Below are 12,976 nucleotides of genomic sequence, written 5' to 3' on the forward strand. Positions count from 1 at the left end.
GAAGTTATTTCTGTTATGACAAATGGATCTTTAGCATGGACTGTTGCTTTTTTTGTTTGTTAAATAAGTCTTCGGCAATTCCCATCAATGGGTGAGAAAGCATCCAGTGACACAAAATTATTTTAGTTTGCAAAATCGTAACCAAAATCAGACATTTGATTGGAAGTTCAGAAGTTTTAATGCGGCTTTGAAAAATATTTCTGGACAATGTTATCTTTCTCATAATGAAAAAAAGAAATAACATCTGATACGTGGATGGTTTGTTGGGAGCACAGGTATTTTTTGTTTCCATGTCTTAGGTCCTCCAAAAACTCTGCTTTGAGCTTGTTGAGTTCTTCTGCTAGAAGCTTCAAGTTGAAAGGAACCACTTGTTCATCTAGAATGAAAAGATAATCTCAAAATTATTCGTGTACACTAAATCAAGTTGGGCTGTCTCATAACATATCAGGAAATGAATGTGAATACTTCAGACAAACCAGATTATTCTGTTAATAACCACAGTGAGTAGATGTACTAGAGAAACAAAGGTCACATTAATATGACAGCAAACCAGTCTTTTCAATACCTCGCTATGAAATGCATGAGCAGAAAAGAGAAGTCTGAAAAAGATTTTTGCTGTTGACAAGACTACTAACAGGTAGTAAGGCAAAAAAGCAGAACTAGGAAATGACAATTTGGTTTGAAACTGTGATAAATCATCTCTAGAGCAGTTGTCCACTCTATAACTTCCTACAGTGATGAAAATGTTCTGTCCTATTCCACCCAGCAGCCACCAGCCATGTGGGTAATGTGACTGAAACAAGACTCTTTTGTTATTAAACAGCTTTACTGAAATAAAACCAGCATACCATACACTTTATTCATTTAAACTACGATTCAGTATACCTGCAGACATGCGCCCTATCCCCACAGTCCATCTGAGACCACCTCATCGTCCCAGAAACCTGCATCCGTTAGCTCCCACCTCCTACCCCAGCCCCCACCCCACCCCAAATCCCTAAGCAACCACCGATGTACTAATGGGGCTGTAGATTTCCCCCTTCCGGGCACTTCACATGCCAGGACTCAGGCAATGTGGCTTTTTGTGATGGCTTCTTTCACTTTGCCTACTGTGTTCAAGGTTCATCCTGGCTACTAGGAATAATACGGACACAAATATGTGTGTACACGTTTTTATATGAACATACGTTCTCAATTCTCTTGAGCAGATACCTAAGGGTGGGATGGCTGGGTCCCATGGTAACTCCATTTAATCGCTGAAGGAACTGCTCAGCTGTTTGCCAAAGCAGCTGCACCACTTTACCTTCCCATCAGCCGTGGCCGAGGGTCTGCATTTCGCCACCGCGTGGACTTGATTCTGGCTGGCCTAGTGGGTGTGCACTGGCATCTCGTCGTGGCTTTGGCTTGCACTTCCCTGAGGACGACTGATGTCAAGTGTGTTTTCTTATGGTTTGGCCATTTGTGTATCTTCCCTGGAGAAATGTCTCTTCAGACCCCTTGCCCATGTTTAAAATTGGATTGTCTTTATTACTCAGCGGTACGAGTCTCTTATGAGATAAATGATCTCCAAGTATTTCCTCCCGATCTGTGGGTTGTCTTTTCACTTTCTTGATGGTACGACTGAATTTCTAATTTCACTTAAGAATGGATCTAGAAGCTAGTAGCACCTCCCTCACATAAACAAACAAACAGTGTATTTTAATGGGTAGGAAATGAGTCAGGAGGAATTTGGACATAATCCTATTCCCCCTTCTCCCCTTCTCTTCATTTATACAGAAGGCAAGAAAGGCAAATGTTTGAGAAAGAACTCCTGCAACTATTTTTGTTTCTATTCTAATTGTGCCGCCGTTTCTGTTCCAGGCCTCTGGTTTTCAAACTTTGGACTGTAACCTACAAGTGAGGTGCAGGCTCCAAACAGTGTTTTTCTAAAATGAAATCAAACAGAACGTAGTAGAGCTCACGACACACGTGAGGGTTTCGTGAAATGTGTTGCTACGCACGCATGTGTTCGTGTACTGGGCTACACGCTAGGGTACGAGATAAAATCTGCTTATGGATCGTGGGTCAAAAAAAAAGTATGAAAAACACCACATGGTTAGTGTACTGTTTGCTTTTCCAACGTTCCAAGCTTTTGTAAAGGTATGAATAATGAATGCTGGTGACGCGGGGGCATCACGGAGAGCTCACACTGCAGTCAGACCTGACTCTGAACCCAGGATGGCCAAGTGTCCTGTAGCTGTGCAGCCTTGGGCAAGCTACTTGATCCTCCCAGAACCGTCATGTCCCCATCTGTAAAATTACACTCACCTCATGGGGCTGTAAAGACTGGCAACGCTTAGCATATAAAAGCTCAAGAAATGTTAAGCTAACGTTAGTTTTTAAATCAAAATTTAAGGACAGCCAAGGAGTTCAATAAAAGCTCAAGAAATGTTAAGCTAATGTTAGTTTTTAAATCAAAATTTAAGTATAGCAAGGAGTTGAATATTTAAAACCTGAAGGAGTTACTTTCTGGAACTAGCACATGCTCCATTCAAGTTCAGACTGACACCACACTGAGCTTGCCCATCTGACATGTGGCCCCTGACCACCTCTCCCCGTTCCTTACTTCACCCAACCCAGTGGCCTCTTTTCTGCTCCAGAACATACCAGACAACTTCGCCTCTGGGCTTCTGCATTTGTGTTCACTGCCCGGAACGATCTCCCACCAGATGACTGCGTGTTTGCTCTTTCCGTTCATTCATATCTCGGCTTTAATGTCCTCTCTGAGAAGCCTTCCCGACTCCCCTTTAAAAAGCTCTCCCATCGCTCTACATTGCCTTTCCCTATTTTATTTGTCTTCAGGGCACCAGCAGATACTCATGTATTTGTCTGCTCAGTATAACGTTCTGCTCCCTACTGATGCTCCCGTATCTAGAATAAAGCCTAGTACAGAGCAGCCACTCAATAAAAATGTACTGGATGGATGAATACCCTGGTCTAGGGGTGGAGCTTTCAGTTTTTCTATAACCAAGTCGCACACTGAAACTGAAAACATGATGTAAACATCAGGACTGAAAGCTAAGAAACTACCCAAAGGGTCACGGGGACAGGAATAGCAGCAGGGTCGTACCAACTAAACCCCATGCGACCACCCAACATACCTTTCGCTTCCTTCATCGTCTGCGAGACAATCCTTCGGAGCGTCTGGTCAGCCTGATGCAGAACGTTAGTCGAGCAGATAATTCTGTCTGTCTCCTATGTAATACGGACATTGTTACTGGAAGTTTCAGAAAAGAGATGGCCAAAGTGTGACACGTATTTGATAAGACGAAAAGGAAAGTGAAGGTGGCTTTTCTGTTCCAGTTGTCCTTCCCCAGAAGATGGTCCCATCCAGACAGCAGGTGCTGATGAGCGTCTAAAGACGTGCTCTCCAGAAACCACAGCAACACAACTGCTTCCAGAGCCTGGCAGTGTCTCCGCTGCACATATTCCTGTCCCTGCCCGTTTCGAGTTCCCAACAGAATGGCGACGGGCTCCAGCGTTTCTCAGAGTTTAACAACTGGCTCTGAGCTGGCGCGCCACCGCAGCCACGAGTCAGAAGCCGAGCGCTGCTGAGACGCCAAGGCCCTGACAGAGCATTGTCCACATTTTACTCATAGTTTACACTCAGCTCAAAAAGACCTTCGCTCAGAAAGTGCTGCCTTCCCATGTATACCAAATCTAAGCTGGAAGACTCACCTTTTGTTCCACATTGTCCTCAATATCTTTTACTGGATTTTCCAAAGCAGTGAGCAATAAGTCAGTCAACTTCAGGCTACAAGAGAAGGTGAGATAAAATAAATGCTTGTATCGAACACCTTTCTTTTTTAAAAAAGAACTTGTGTTTATGAATACTAAATTGAATTCTAGAGGAATAAACTTTCTATAACCCAAAGATCCTAAGCCTAAGGGAAAAAACGAAATGATCTGGAAGCTACCTTCTACTTGTAAAATCCAAAAGCAGAAGCTCAAAACAAATCATAAGGCAAAAGAATCCCCTTATTTAAAAAAACCAGTTTTCTAAGACTCAGTTTAATAAGCGTTGAAAAGACATCCTCTTTTCCCCTCATTCAGTGCTAACCTTCAGGCTACTGCAGCTCTGTTTTATTCTCTGAAGAAGGGTGCTCAGTCTGTACTTTCTGGCTTCTGCTTGTTCACTGGATGTAGGTTAGCAGAGTTATTCACTGGTCAAGGGGCCGCAGAGGGTGGAGGCAGAATTCATTCATTCATTTAATGAGATCTTACTGAGTATCTTCTTATATGAAAAATATGCAACCACGTATATGAGACTGTGCTAAGCAGGGGGTACAGCGAAATCCCTACCTTCTCTAAGCCTGGCAATGATTATATTATCTGTCTCAATAATTAGGCAAAAAATTATAATTTCAGACAGTGACGAGTGGAGGAGCAGAGGCAATAAACAAAGTGACGATGTTAAGAGAGTGACTGATTAGCCCAACGGACACGCCGCACACTGGTTACGACGGTCAGGCAAGTCAGTCAGGCATAAATAAGTGGCAGGGGTAGAGGGGCCAGTAAGGACAAAGGCCCTGAGGCAAGAACAAGCTCCTCGTGTTCACGGAACAAAGGCCGGTTTGGGTGAAGAGTGGCAAGGGGGAAAAGTAGGAGGATATGAGGTTGCAAAGTTAACTGGGGTTAGAACATGTCATTTATGGTAAGGAGTTTGAATTCTACTCGGAGTGCAGAACGCGGCACTGAAACAATTCAGGCTAGTGTGAGGGACCTCTCCACCTCAGGATGATCTCTCTCACGCTGAAAAGAGCCAGGTTCTGGGGTGCCTCGTGAGATTGCACTGGGTCCAAACCTTGGGTCTGCCACTTACTACCTGGATGTGTCAGCTTGCTTACCTGGGCCGGTTACTGCATCTATAAAATGGGGATAATTCAATTTATCCTCAAGAGTTGTTTGCGAGGATTGAATGAGATCATACATGGGAAGTGTTCCCAATACAGAGTATCTTCAATAACTGTTGCTCTGAGTAGTAACATTACTAGCAGTAGTGGTGGTTAAATAGCAGTATTTGAGAGCAGCCTGGAAAAGGTACACTTGTCAGATCATCTTTCATCTTCTTTTTTTTTTTTTTTTTTTTTAAAGATTTTATTTATTTATGTGACAGAGAGACAGCCAGCGAGAGAGGGAACACAAGCAGGGGAGTGGGAGAGGAAGAAGCAGGTTCCCAGCAGAGGAGCCCGATGTGGGACTCGATCCCGGAACGCCGGGATCACGCCCTGAGCCGAAGGCAGACGCTTAACGACTGCGCTACCCAGGCGCCCCCATCTTTCATCTTCTAATACAAGGCCACCAGGCTTCAAACAAGCCCTCACTGACGCTGTAACTATTCTGGACATGTGCGAACAGGGGGCCAGGTTCTAAAGACCCAAGACAAGACAGATTATGCTAAGCATTGGCCACAGCATGGGAGAGACTCACACTCTTCCCTGCTTTCAGCAAGAAAAGCACTGGCCCTCACTGGTCTCAAAGCATTGACAACACTCTTATGGGATAGATACCTCGATGCCTCAACCAGCCATTCACATCCAAAGGAAAAAATGTTAACTGAGTAGCAATCAGCTCTGTGGCCACTACCCACCCCCCCAGCTCATGCTCGCTCTCAAATAAATAAAATCTTTAAAAAAATAAAAAATAAAAACTGCCAATCCCCTGTGGACAAGAGTTAGGGGCTAAGGAAATGCAGGCAATACAGCTCTAGAACTCTGCTGTCTGACCCAACAGCCACCAGCCACAAGAGGCTACTTAAGTTTAAAGCTATTAAAATAAAATTTAAAATTCGGGCCGTCAGAGGCACTGGCTACGTTTCAAGAGCTCACCAGTCACATGTGGCCAGCAGCCACCGTCGTGGACAGAACAAATACAGAACGTTTCCATCGCCAGTGAAATTCCCATTAGAAACGTGCTGCTGCAGAGCTCTCAAGACAGAGCTCGCGAGCGGAAGCATTAGCACACGCCTCACGTACACGCAGCGGTGTAACGACCGGGAGGTTTAAGGCAAAGTGCCGAGTCCGCACTTCCACTCTTTCTTTCTAGAGCAAAATTACTGGGCAACCTATTTAGACTGTGCTACTTTAATGACAGTTTCAAAGATGTGCCCTATTCTGCATTCCCTGCTCTGAGCTCTCGTGACAACAGTCTTAACGAGAGTACGCGTTTGCACACAAACTCGGGTTCACATCTCAGCTGCCCCAAGCTCGAGGACTCTGGGCAAACTAACGTTCTCCCTTAGTTGCCTCTTCTCCATAAAGGGAAGATAACACTCTCTCTCCAAGGCTTGTGTAAGAATTAACCAAGCAGACATGAGTCAGGCAAGGCACACAGTGCCCAGCTCAGGGAGGCACCAGGGGAAGGTTGGCTTTAAGTGGGATACCTGGCCTCAGAAGAACACGGTGTATTCTGAATTGTGAGGCTGTTGTGTTCCCACGCATTTTTCTCAGGGTTGGGCTTTTCTATCTTTCTTGCCATTAGATGGATGGTCTCGGCAGGCAGTGCCTGGGGTCTCTGGCCATTCCTCTGTAAACAGGTCTCGAGAGAACAATCTAAAAAGAGCTGGCAAAAGCCTAATGAATCTGAAAACAATGTTAAACCACAAAATTACTGGTGCACTGTTTTGTTTCCAAAACGTGACATAAACAAATTAGATAAATTATCTGGCTGCAGCAGGAAAAACCATTTGCAATACTGAACATCTAGCTTTGAAAATTAAGTAAATCGATACTAACTTCCCGATCCAATTAAATTCTAAGAACAGTAGTGATTTTGATATGCAAAGAAATGTCTGTGTAAGAGATAAATGTTTGAATTACATTTCCGAGCCAGCTGGTAGACTTCGTATCTCATACTTTGATAATAAAAGTTGTCATCTAAAATCAAGAACAAAGGTCTAGAAACAGCAGTCTTCGTTAAGAGGTAGCAAGACTGGGTCTCCAGCGCGGCAGAAGATACCAAATCTTGATCCTTTAAGCAGATTATAAAATGCTCCCACATGGCAGCAGTCCTGTTGGGTGGGGCAGACATCTGACACCCGTTAATGACAGCCATCAAGAAGTATTCTAGGTACTTCAACAGTTCCTGTCGAAGCAATTTCCATTGGGATGGCTACAAAAGATGGAAGAATTATAATTTATGTTAGGCTCTGGCCAGTGGTCATGCTTATTGCCACCCGCCCCATATGAACATTTCAGCTCGCAGTGCGAAACCATCTGGAATTCTCTGCGCACCGCTTGTTCTGTCATGCTTCCATATCTCTGTGTATATGGTTTCCTCTGCCCAGACACTCCTACTCACTGGTGTTAGTCCTCTGAAGTCTCCTCGGACTCAACCACGCAGCAAGCAGCTCAGACCCTCCCTTGCCTACGTACGGGACGTCCTGCTCTGCATAGGGCGGGTCCCCACTCAGGTTTAGGCATTTGTCTGCACATCTCTCTTTCTCTTCTAGATCAATGTCCACTGTTACCATCCTGGAGAAATGAGGGCCAAACTCAATATCCTGCCAAAATAAAATCATCTGGCTTAGATATAGCTATGCTGGTTTGCCCTTGAAATGAGAAAAGTTGTGGACAGAAAAGATCAGCTGAAAGGTGCCTGGGTCAAGATGAAAAGACTTCAGGCTAACAACAGAGTTGAAATGGGATGGGGAACGATAGAGAAAATAGACTGAAGGGAAGAGAATAAATAACTTGAGAATACAGGTAATCTTGTGCTGTTCAAGCACTGTGGATGGCAGGGCCCGACTTATGAGATCCAGGCTGGAGAGAAAACACAGGATACAAGAAAAGGATCCCTCTCCTGCCTGTCCATGCCCTGCCACATCACTGAGATTACAGCACGCACAACAAATACACCACGTAAACCTACTAAAAAGGAAACAAGATCACTTCCTAGAAGGTGAGATTTCCTACCCATCGTGACTAGATGAGTCCCATGGCCTTCATCTGTAAGGAGGAGTGGAAAAAATAAAATAAAAGTGAGGAAAAAGCCCAGCAAATACAACGATCCCTATCAACAACTTTCAGCTTTCGCTCAAGTGGTGAAACTATTATCATCCAACTAAATCTAGTGCTACCAGGGACTTGATACTGCATTTACCTCATAATTAAACAAGAATATGAAAGTATATATAATTTTGCTGGAGCGGTCCAAAATGTTTCCATCCAGGCAAGTACTGTATTTATACATATATATTTACAGAGTGGAATCACATCATATTTGCATGTTACTTAGGTGCATCCATCTGCACCCAATACTGTCAGGTATTAAATGACAAATGTATTTAAAATTTTCAGAATCTGTCAAAAAGGATTTGCTCGAGAATGAGATGGGACACATGAATGTACTCTCTCCCCACCATGCCCCAGATCTGTTTTCATATGCTTCTCCAAGGGGATGCACCTCGCTGGGCTGAGTGTGATTTGAAGGCTTAAAGAGAAGTGTGTACTTGGAACGTACAAGCTGGTCACTAAACACAAGCCCATTACTTCATTTGATGGTCTTCTAAGAAACAGCCATCTTTTCGTATGCTGGCAAAGGCAGATTTACCCTGAGATGAATAAAGAGTGAGCTTCAGAGGCCAGGCCCTTCATTTGTACAGCCACTTTCTATTGTCATGGGAGGGACCCTAGGAATTTTGTTATTTATAATTCTGTATCCTTTTTCTTAAAAAAAATTTCTGCAAATTGTATAAATTTAAAGACCCGCAAAGATTCGCCCACGGCTGGATGTTAAACTGGCTGTGTTGAAATTTTTAAGAGATTGCGCCCCTTCCTAAGAACAATCTTCCTAAAGGATTTTTCAAGAGCATTCTCGACCAATGGGCGGGGGGTCCATCTCGCACGCTGACAAAACCTAACGCTGTCTTAAGCCTCACTCTATAGAAGATACAATACATACATCCCCCAAATAGACATATAAATCTCTACAACGAATTACTCTAACATGGAGTCAATATATTCTGTTGTTAAGACAACTCCACTTTTCACGAATGCCGGTCTCTCCCCCTCTGCCAAGGACGGACCTCCCATACCAGGTGCAGTCCCGCACCTAGCGGCAGCCCCTCCGTTTCCTTCTACGACCCGGGTTTAGGCCCCGCCCCCTCCGTACTGACCAATGGCCGCGCGCTCGCCTCCTCCAAGAACGCGTCCGGCATGACGTCGTCATAGGTGACGACGCCGACGGCCCAGCCCCGCTCCAGGCGTAGCTGATGGCTGAGGGCCCGGGCGAAGGTCGATTTTCCTGCTCCCGGCAGGCCGCAGAGAAGGCAGAGGCCTATCTCCCGCGGTCCCTCGCTGCACGCTCCTCTGGCGTCCTCGGCGGTCTTCATGGTGTCGCGGGAGACGGAGGGCGGCTGGGAATGTCGTCTCCGGAACAGTCCGCTCAGCGCGCACGCGCACTCCCCTGCGCCGCCTGGGCCGGGAAGGAGCGGCCGGAGCGTCTTCCAATCCGCACGCTGTGCGCGGCCCCGCTGTCTCCGAGATCTCTCCGGGGTCGCCGGAACCGCTGATGCGGAGCTCTTTGTGGGGCGAGGCAAATAGGCTGGAGAGACCACGGCGATTCATTTCCTAACTCCTGGACATTTCCCAAAGCGTCAGAGAGTTGGACTTAAGTGGTCAGATTTATCCTCCCTGCTGGAAACTTGCAAGCCACGGGAAATTGCGCCTCGGTTTCGTTAAGGCGAGATTCTTGGAAAATCCCGGAAGAGACTTTGACCGTCTTCCCCCCGCGGTCGTTGAAAGGTCAATTGCCATTAGAATATAAGGCGAAGTTGGCAGTCCATCGCCCGGGCTCCGCTGCCCCGCCTAAATGCGACAGGTGGAAGGCAAAGTCAATTATTAGTACTGTGCCCTGAGTTGCAGCAAGTGTGAGAAAGTAAAGGCAGGATAGGAACATCCCTAGACCTCCGTTCCAATGCATTCATGCAGAGGACAGTAGGTATTTTAGTGTTGAGAGAACTACTAAGCTGTGGAGAGGTATAAAATTCCTTGTATGGGGTTGTGATGTAGTGAAGTTGAATTCAGATTCTAACTTTCACCTTATTTTAAAGGGGATTACTTCTTAGTCATAACGTGGTGTGTTCAAAATGTGTGCAAATGAGGTTAGAATCAAAGGGGGGCAAAATGCAATCAGTAACGCCACGTTAAATCGGATATAATTTGACTTCAGAGCATCTACACATACATTTTCTCTTGAAGGTGAGCCGTGAGTTAAGCATACTCTTCATTCCATGACATTTGGTCATTGGTCCAGTGCAAGAATGAGCGCCAATGGGGTGGCAAGCCCAAGGTCCCCAGCTGAACGGGAGAATGGGGGTGGTTGCTGAGTCAGAGTGCCCGAAGCTCAGATAGATGGCGTCAGCAATGAAGATCCAGAAATTTGGGCAGAAATCTAGTTTTTATTGAGCCTCAGCAGGTAGCTGCTTGGAAATTAAAAAGCCTTGCTTACTGACAATGAGTGTCTCTACCTCCTTTCCCTCCCAGCTCAGTTGATTTAAGGAAAAAGCTGAGTGTACTAAGAACTTTGCGGAGGGAAAGGACCCAAACTTTCATTGCTGTTAGATTCTAGTAGCCATGTTCAGACTGACCTAGTCTTTGGTGTCACTGCAATAGTTACAGGGGGCAACAAAACTCAACCCCATCCTCAAGAGACATTTGCGGCCCATTTTACCTCACATACAAACACATAATTTGAAGGGGCACACGCCACTTCTATTTAGGATGTTAAACTTGGTTTAAATCGCTCTTAGATCGGTTGTCACATGGCACTGTAACTAAGTGCAGCCTCCGTTGTCCTCATTCTGTCCCTTCTGATCCTCAGACGCAAGGAGGTTTGTCAGTAACCTTCATGCTGGAGCAGTCACTCTGCTTTGAACTTGGGGTGAGACTGCTTGACAGGCCGCGTCTTCCTAGTTCTGTCAGTTCTGCCCTCAGAGCCCCAGGCGTCGCCCAGGACCTCAGCTTGGAATGACTGCTTCGTAAGCTGTAGGAGCAGCTCAGCACCCAATTCCAATTTTTGCCTCAGCTCAACTGTCCCACGTTGGAGGCTGTCCATTTGTTTCTCCTCGTGAGAGCTTTCAGTCCACTTTGATTCGGCTGCCTGCTCCAACTCCGTTGAATGTCCTTAAGGGGCTATATTCACTTGAGAGCAAGGGAGCACAAAGAGCAATGTGTGACACCTCCGGGGCTAAGTTTCCTGATCTGTGTAATGAGTGCAGTCTTCGAAAGGGCACTTAGAAAATCTGAGATTCCACCTTCTGGCCTCCCCAGTGTCTTCAGAAGCAGGGTTCCTTCTCTGGTTAACACTCTTTTCTGCCAACTCAGCACTCAAGTTCTTCAGTTGCTAATAGAAACTAACAATCTAGCTTGCCAAAGCCCACTTTTCCTCAATCACAGCAATGGTAATAAAACCTCCCTCCTCACCTCTTTTGCCAGTATCTTTTTTTCTTCACTAATTCCTAGAGCTAAGCCTTCTGGTAGCCCGTTCTAGTCAGATTTTTAAAAATACCTTGACCTGGGATGCCTGGGTGGCTCAGTCTGTTAAGTATCAGACTCCTGATTTCAGTTCAGGTCATGATCTCGGGTTGTGGGACTGTGTCCCGTCGGGCTCCCTGCTAACTGGGAAGTATGCTTGACAATTCTCTCTCCCCCTCTGCCCGACTTAAAGTGGATTTAAGATTTTAATAAATCTTAAAAAAAAATACTTTGACCTGCTTTACCTTAACCCAAACATGGCATTGCAAGCATGGCGTTCACAACCTCTCCAAACTCTCACTTTTAATTACTGAGAAGATTAACTAAGACATGTTATTCCATAACCCAGTAGACATTTAGTAAGTGCTTTTCCCCTCAGCTGCCTCCTCCTCACGGGCCTGTGAAAATGAACTGCCTTTCTTTGCTCTCCACTGAGGTACTTGTTTAAAAAACTGTAAATTTCAGGCCAGTGTAAAAATTGCGAGCTTACTGGCTCCTTTTCTATACTATCAGTATCATTTCCAGTTGAATCATCTTCAAGTCACCAATCTTATCTTCCTATTAAGTTTTTAAAAAACCTAACAAAGGTATACTAAAATGTGAGCCAGATACTGAAATGTTGCCAGATCTTGAACTAATCTTACAATATGTAGTGTTTTTCTGATTTCTCAAAGACCACTCTGCCCCTGGTATTGTGAGGTGAGTAAATGTGGTACTGTGAAAGCGAGTAAATGACCTACTATACTGAAAGTGGGTACTTAGACCCAGAATAATCATTAATCTCATTAACCCTAAGAGCCACAAAGTGGCTGAGGAAAGACCACAGGTACAAGAAGCAGTTCTGCTGGGGCGCCTGGGTGGCACAGTAGTTAAGCGTCTGCCTTCGGCTCAGGGCGTGATCCCGGCGTTATGGGATCGAGCCCCACATCAGGCTCTTCCGCTATGAGCCTGCTTCTTCCGCTATGAGCCTGCTTCTTCCGCTATGAGCCTGCTTCTTCCTCTCCCACTCCCCCTGCTTGTGTTCCCTCTCTCGCTGGCTGTCTCTATCTCTGTTAAATAAATAAATAAAATCTTCAAAAAAAAAAAAAAAAAGAAGCAGTTCTGCTAAGATAAAGGAGGATCTGGGGCAGTCTCTGATTCATAGTAACAATGATGGAACAGATTTCAATGTCTTGGTTTCTTAAGCTTTCAAAACAACTCTCTTGGAAGAAAACAATTCCAACAAGCTTTCTCACTATTTCCTTACTTCCTACAATTGTTGTATGTTTTAAATGGTTATAAAGATGTTTAAAACAAACTCCTCAGCAGTCTAATAAATGAGCTATATTTTAACACTGTGAAAATTACTCAATATTTGGTACTTGTGTACCAGATACTGTGTTAAATGCTGGGTATCCACACGTAAATAAAGACATCTCCTGCTGTTAAAAGTTTACTTGAGGAAAGTGAGAAAGGTAAAATGT

At 45.0% G+C, this 12,976-nt stretch overlaps 1 protein-coding gene across 1 annotated transcript; it reads right to left on the bottom strand.

The window, feature by feature from the left end:
• Positions 1-159: 159 nt before the first annotated feature.
• On the bottom strand, positions 160-12,915 carry PSTK (phosphoseryl-tRNA kinase). The gene is made up of 6 exons (XM_026494328.4): positions 9,155-12,915; positions 6,858-7,149; positions 6,422-6,620; positions 3,718-3,793; positions 3,141-3,234; positions 160-376 (listed from the first exon to the last, which is right to left on the bottom strand). The coding sequence occupies exons 1-6, from the start codon at positions 9,368-9,370 to the stop codon at positions 177-179; spliced, it is 1,077 nt and encodes a 358-aa protein (XP_026350113.1). The 5' UTR covers positions 9,371-12,915; the 3' UTR covers positions 160-176.
• Between the last annotated feature and the right edge of the window lie 61 nt (positions 12,916-12,976).

The sequence above is a fragment of the Ursus arctos genome, unplaced genomic scaffold (assembly GCF_023065955.2).
Source record: "Ursus arctos isolate Adak ecotype North America unplaced genomic scaffold, UrsArc2.0 scaffold_7, whole genome shotgun sequence".
In the NCBI taxonomy this organism is placed as follows: domain Eukaryota; kingdom Metazoa; phylum Chordata; class Mammalia; order Carnivora; family Ursidae; genus Ursus; species Ursus arctos.

What these genes read in the sequence shown, in the direction of transcription:
- PSTK (XM_026494328.4), bottom strand. Translation starts at nt 9,370, where the DNA reads ATGAAGACCGCCGAGGACGCCAGAGGAGCGTGCAGCGAGGGACCGCGG. An exon ending in AGGCGAGCGCGCGGCCATTG is followed by an intron (nt 7,150 to 9,154) that starts GTCAGTACGGAG and finishes CATCTTTTGTAG; the next exon opens with CCATCCCAATGGAAATTGCT. An exon ending in CTACCAGCTGGCTCGGAAAT is followed by an intron (nt 6,621 to 6,857) that starts GTAATTCAAACA and finishes CATTGTTTTCAG; the next exon opens with ATTCATTAGGCTTTTGCCAG.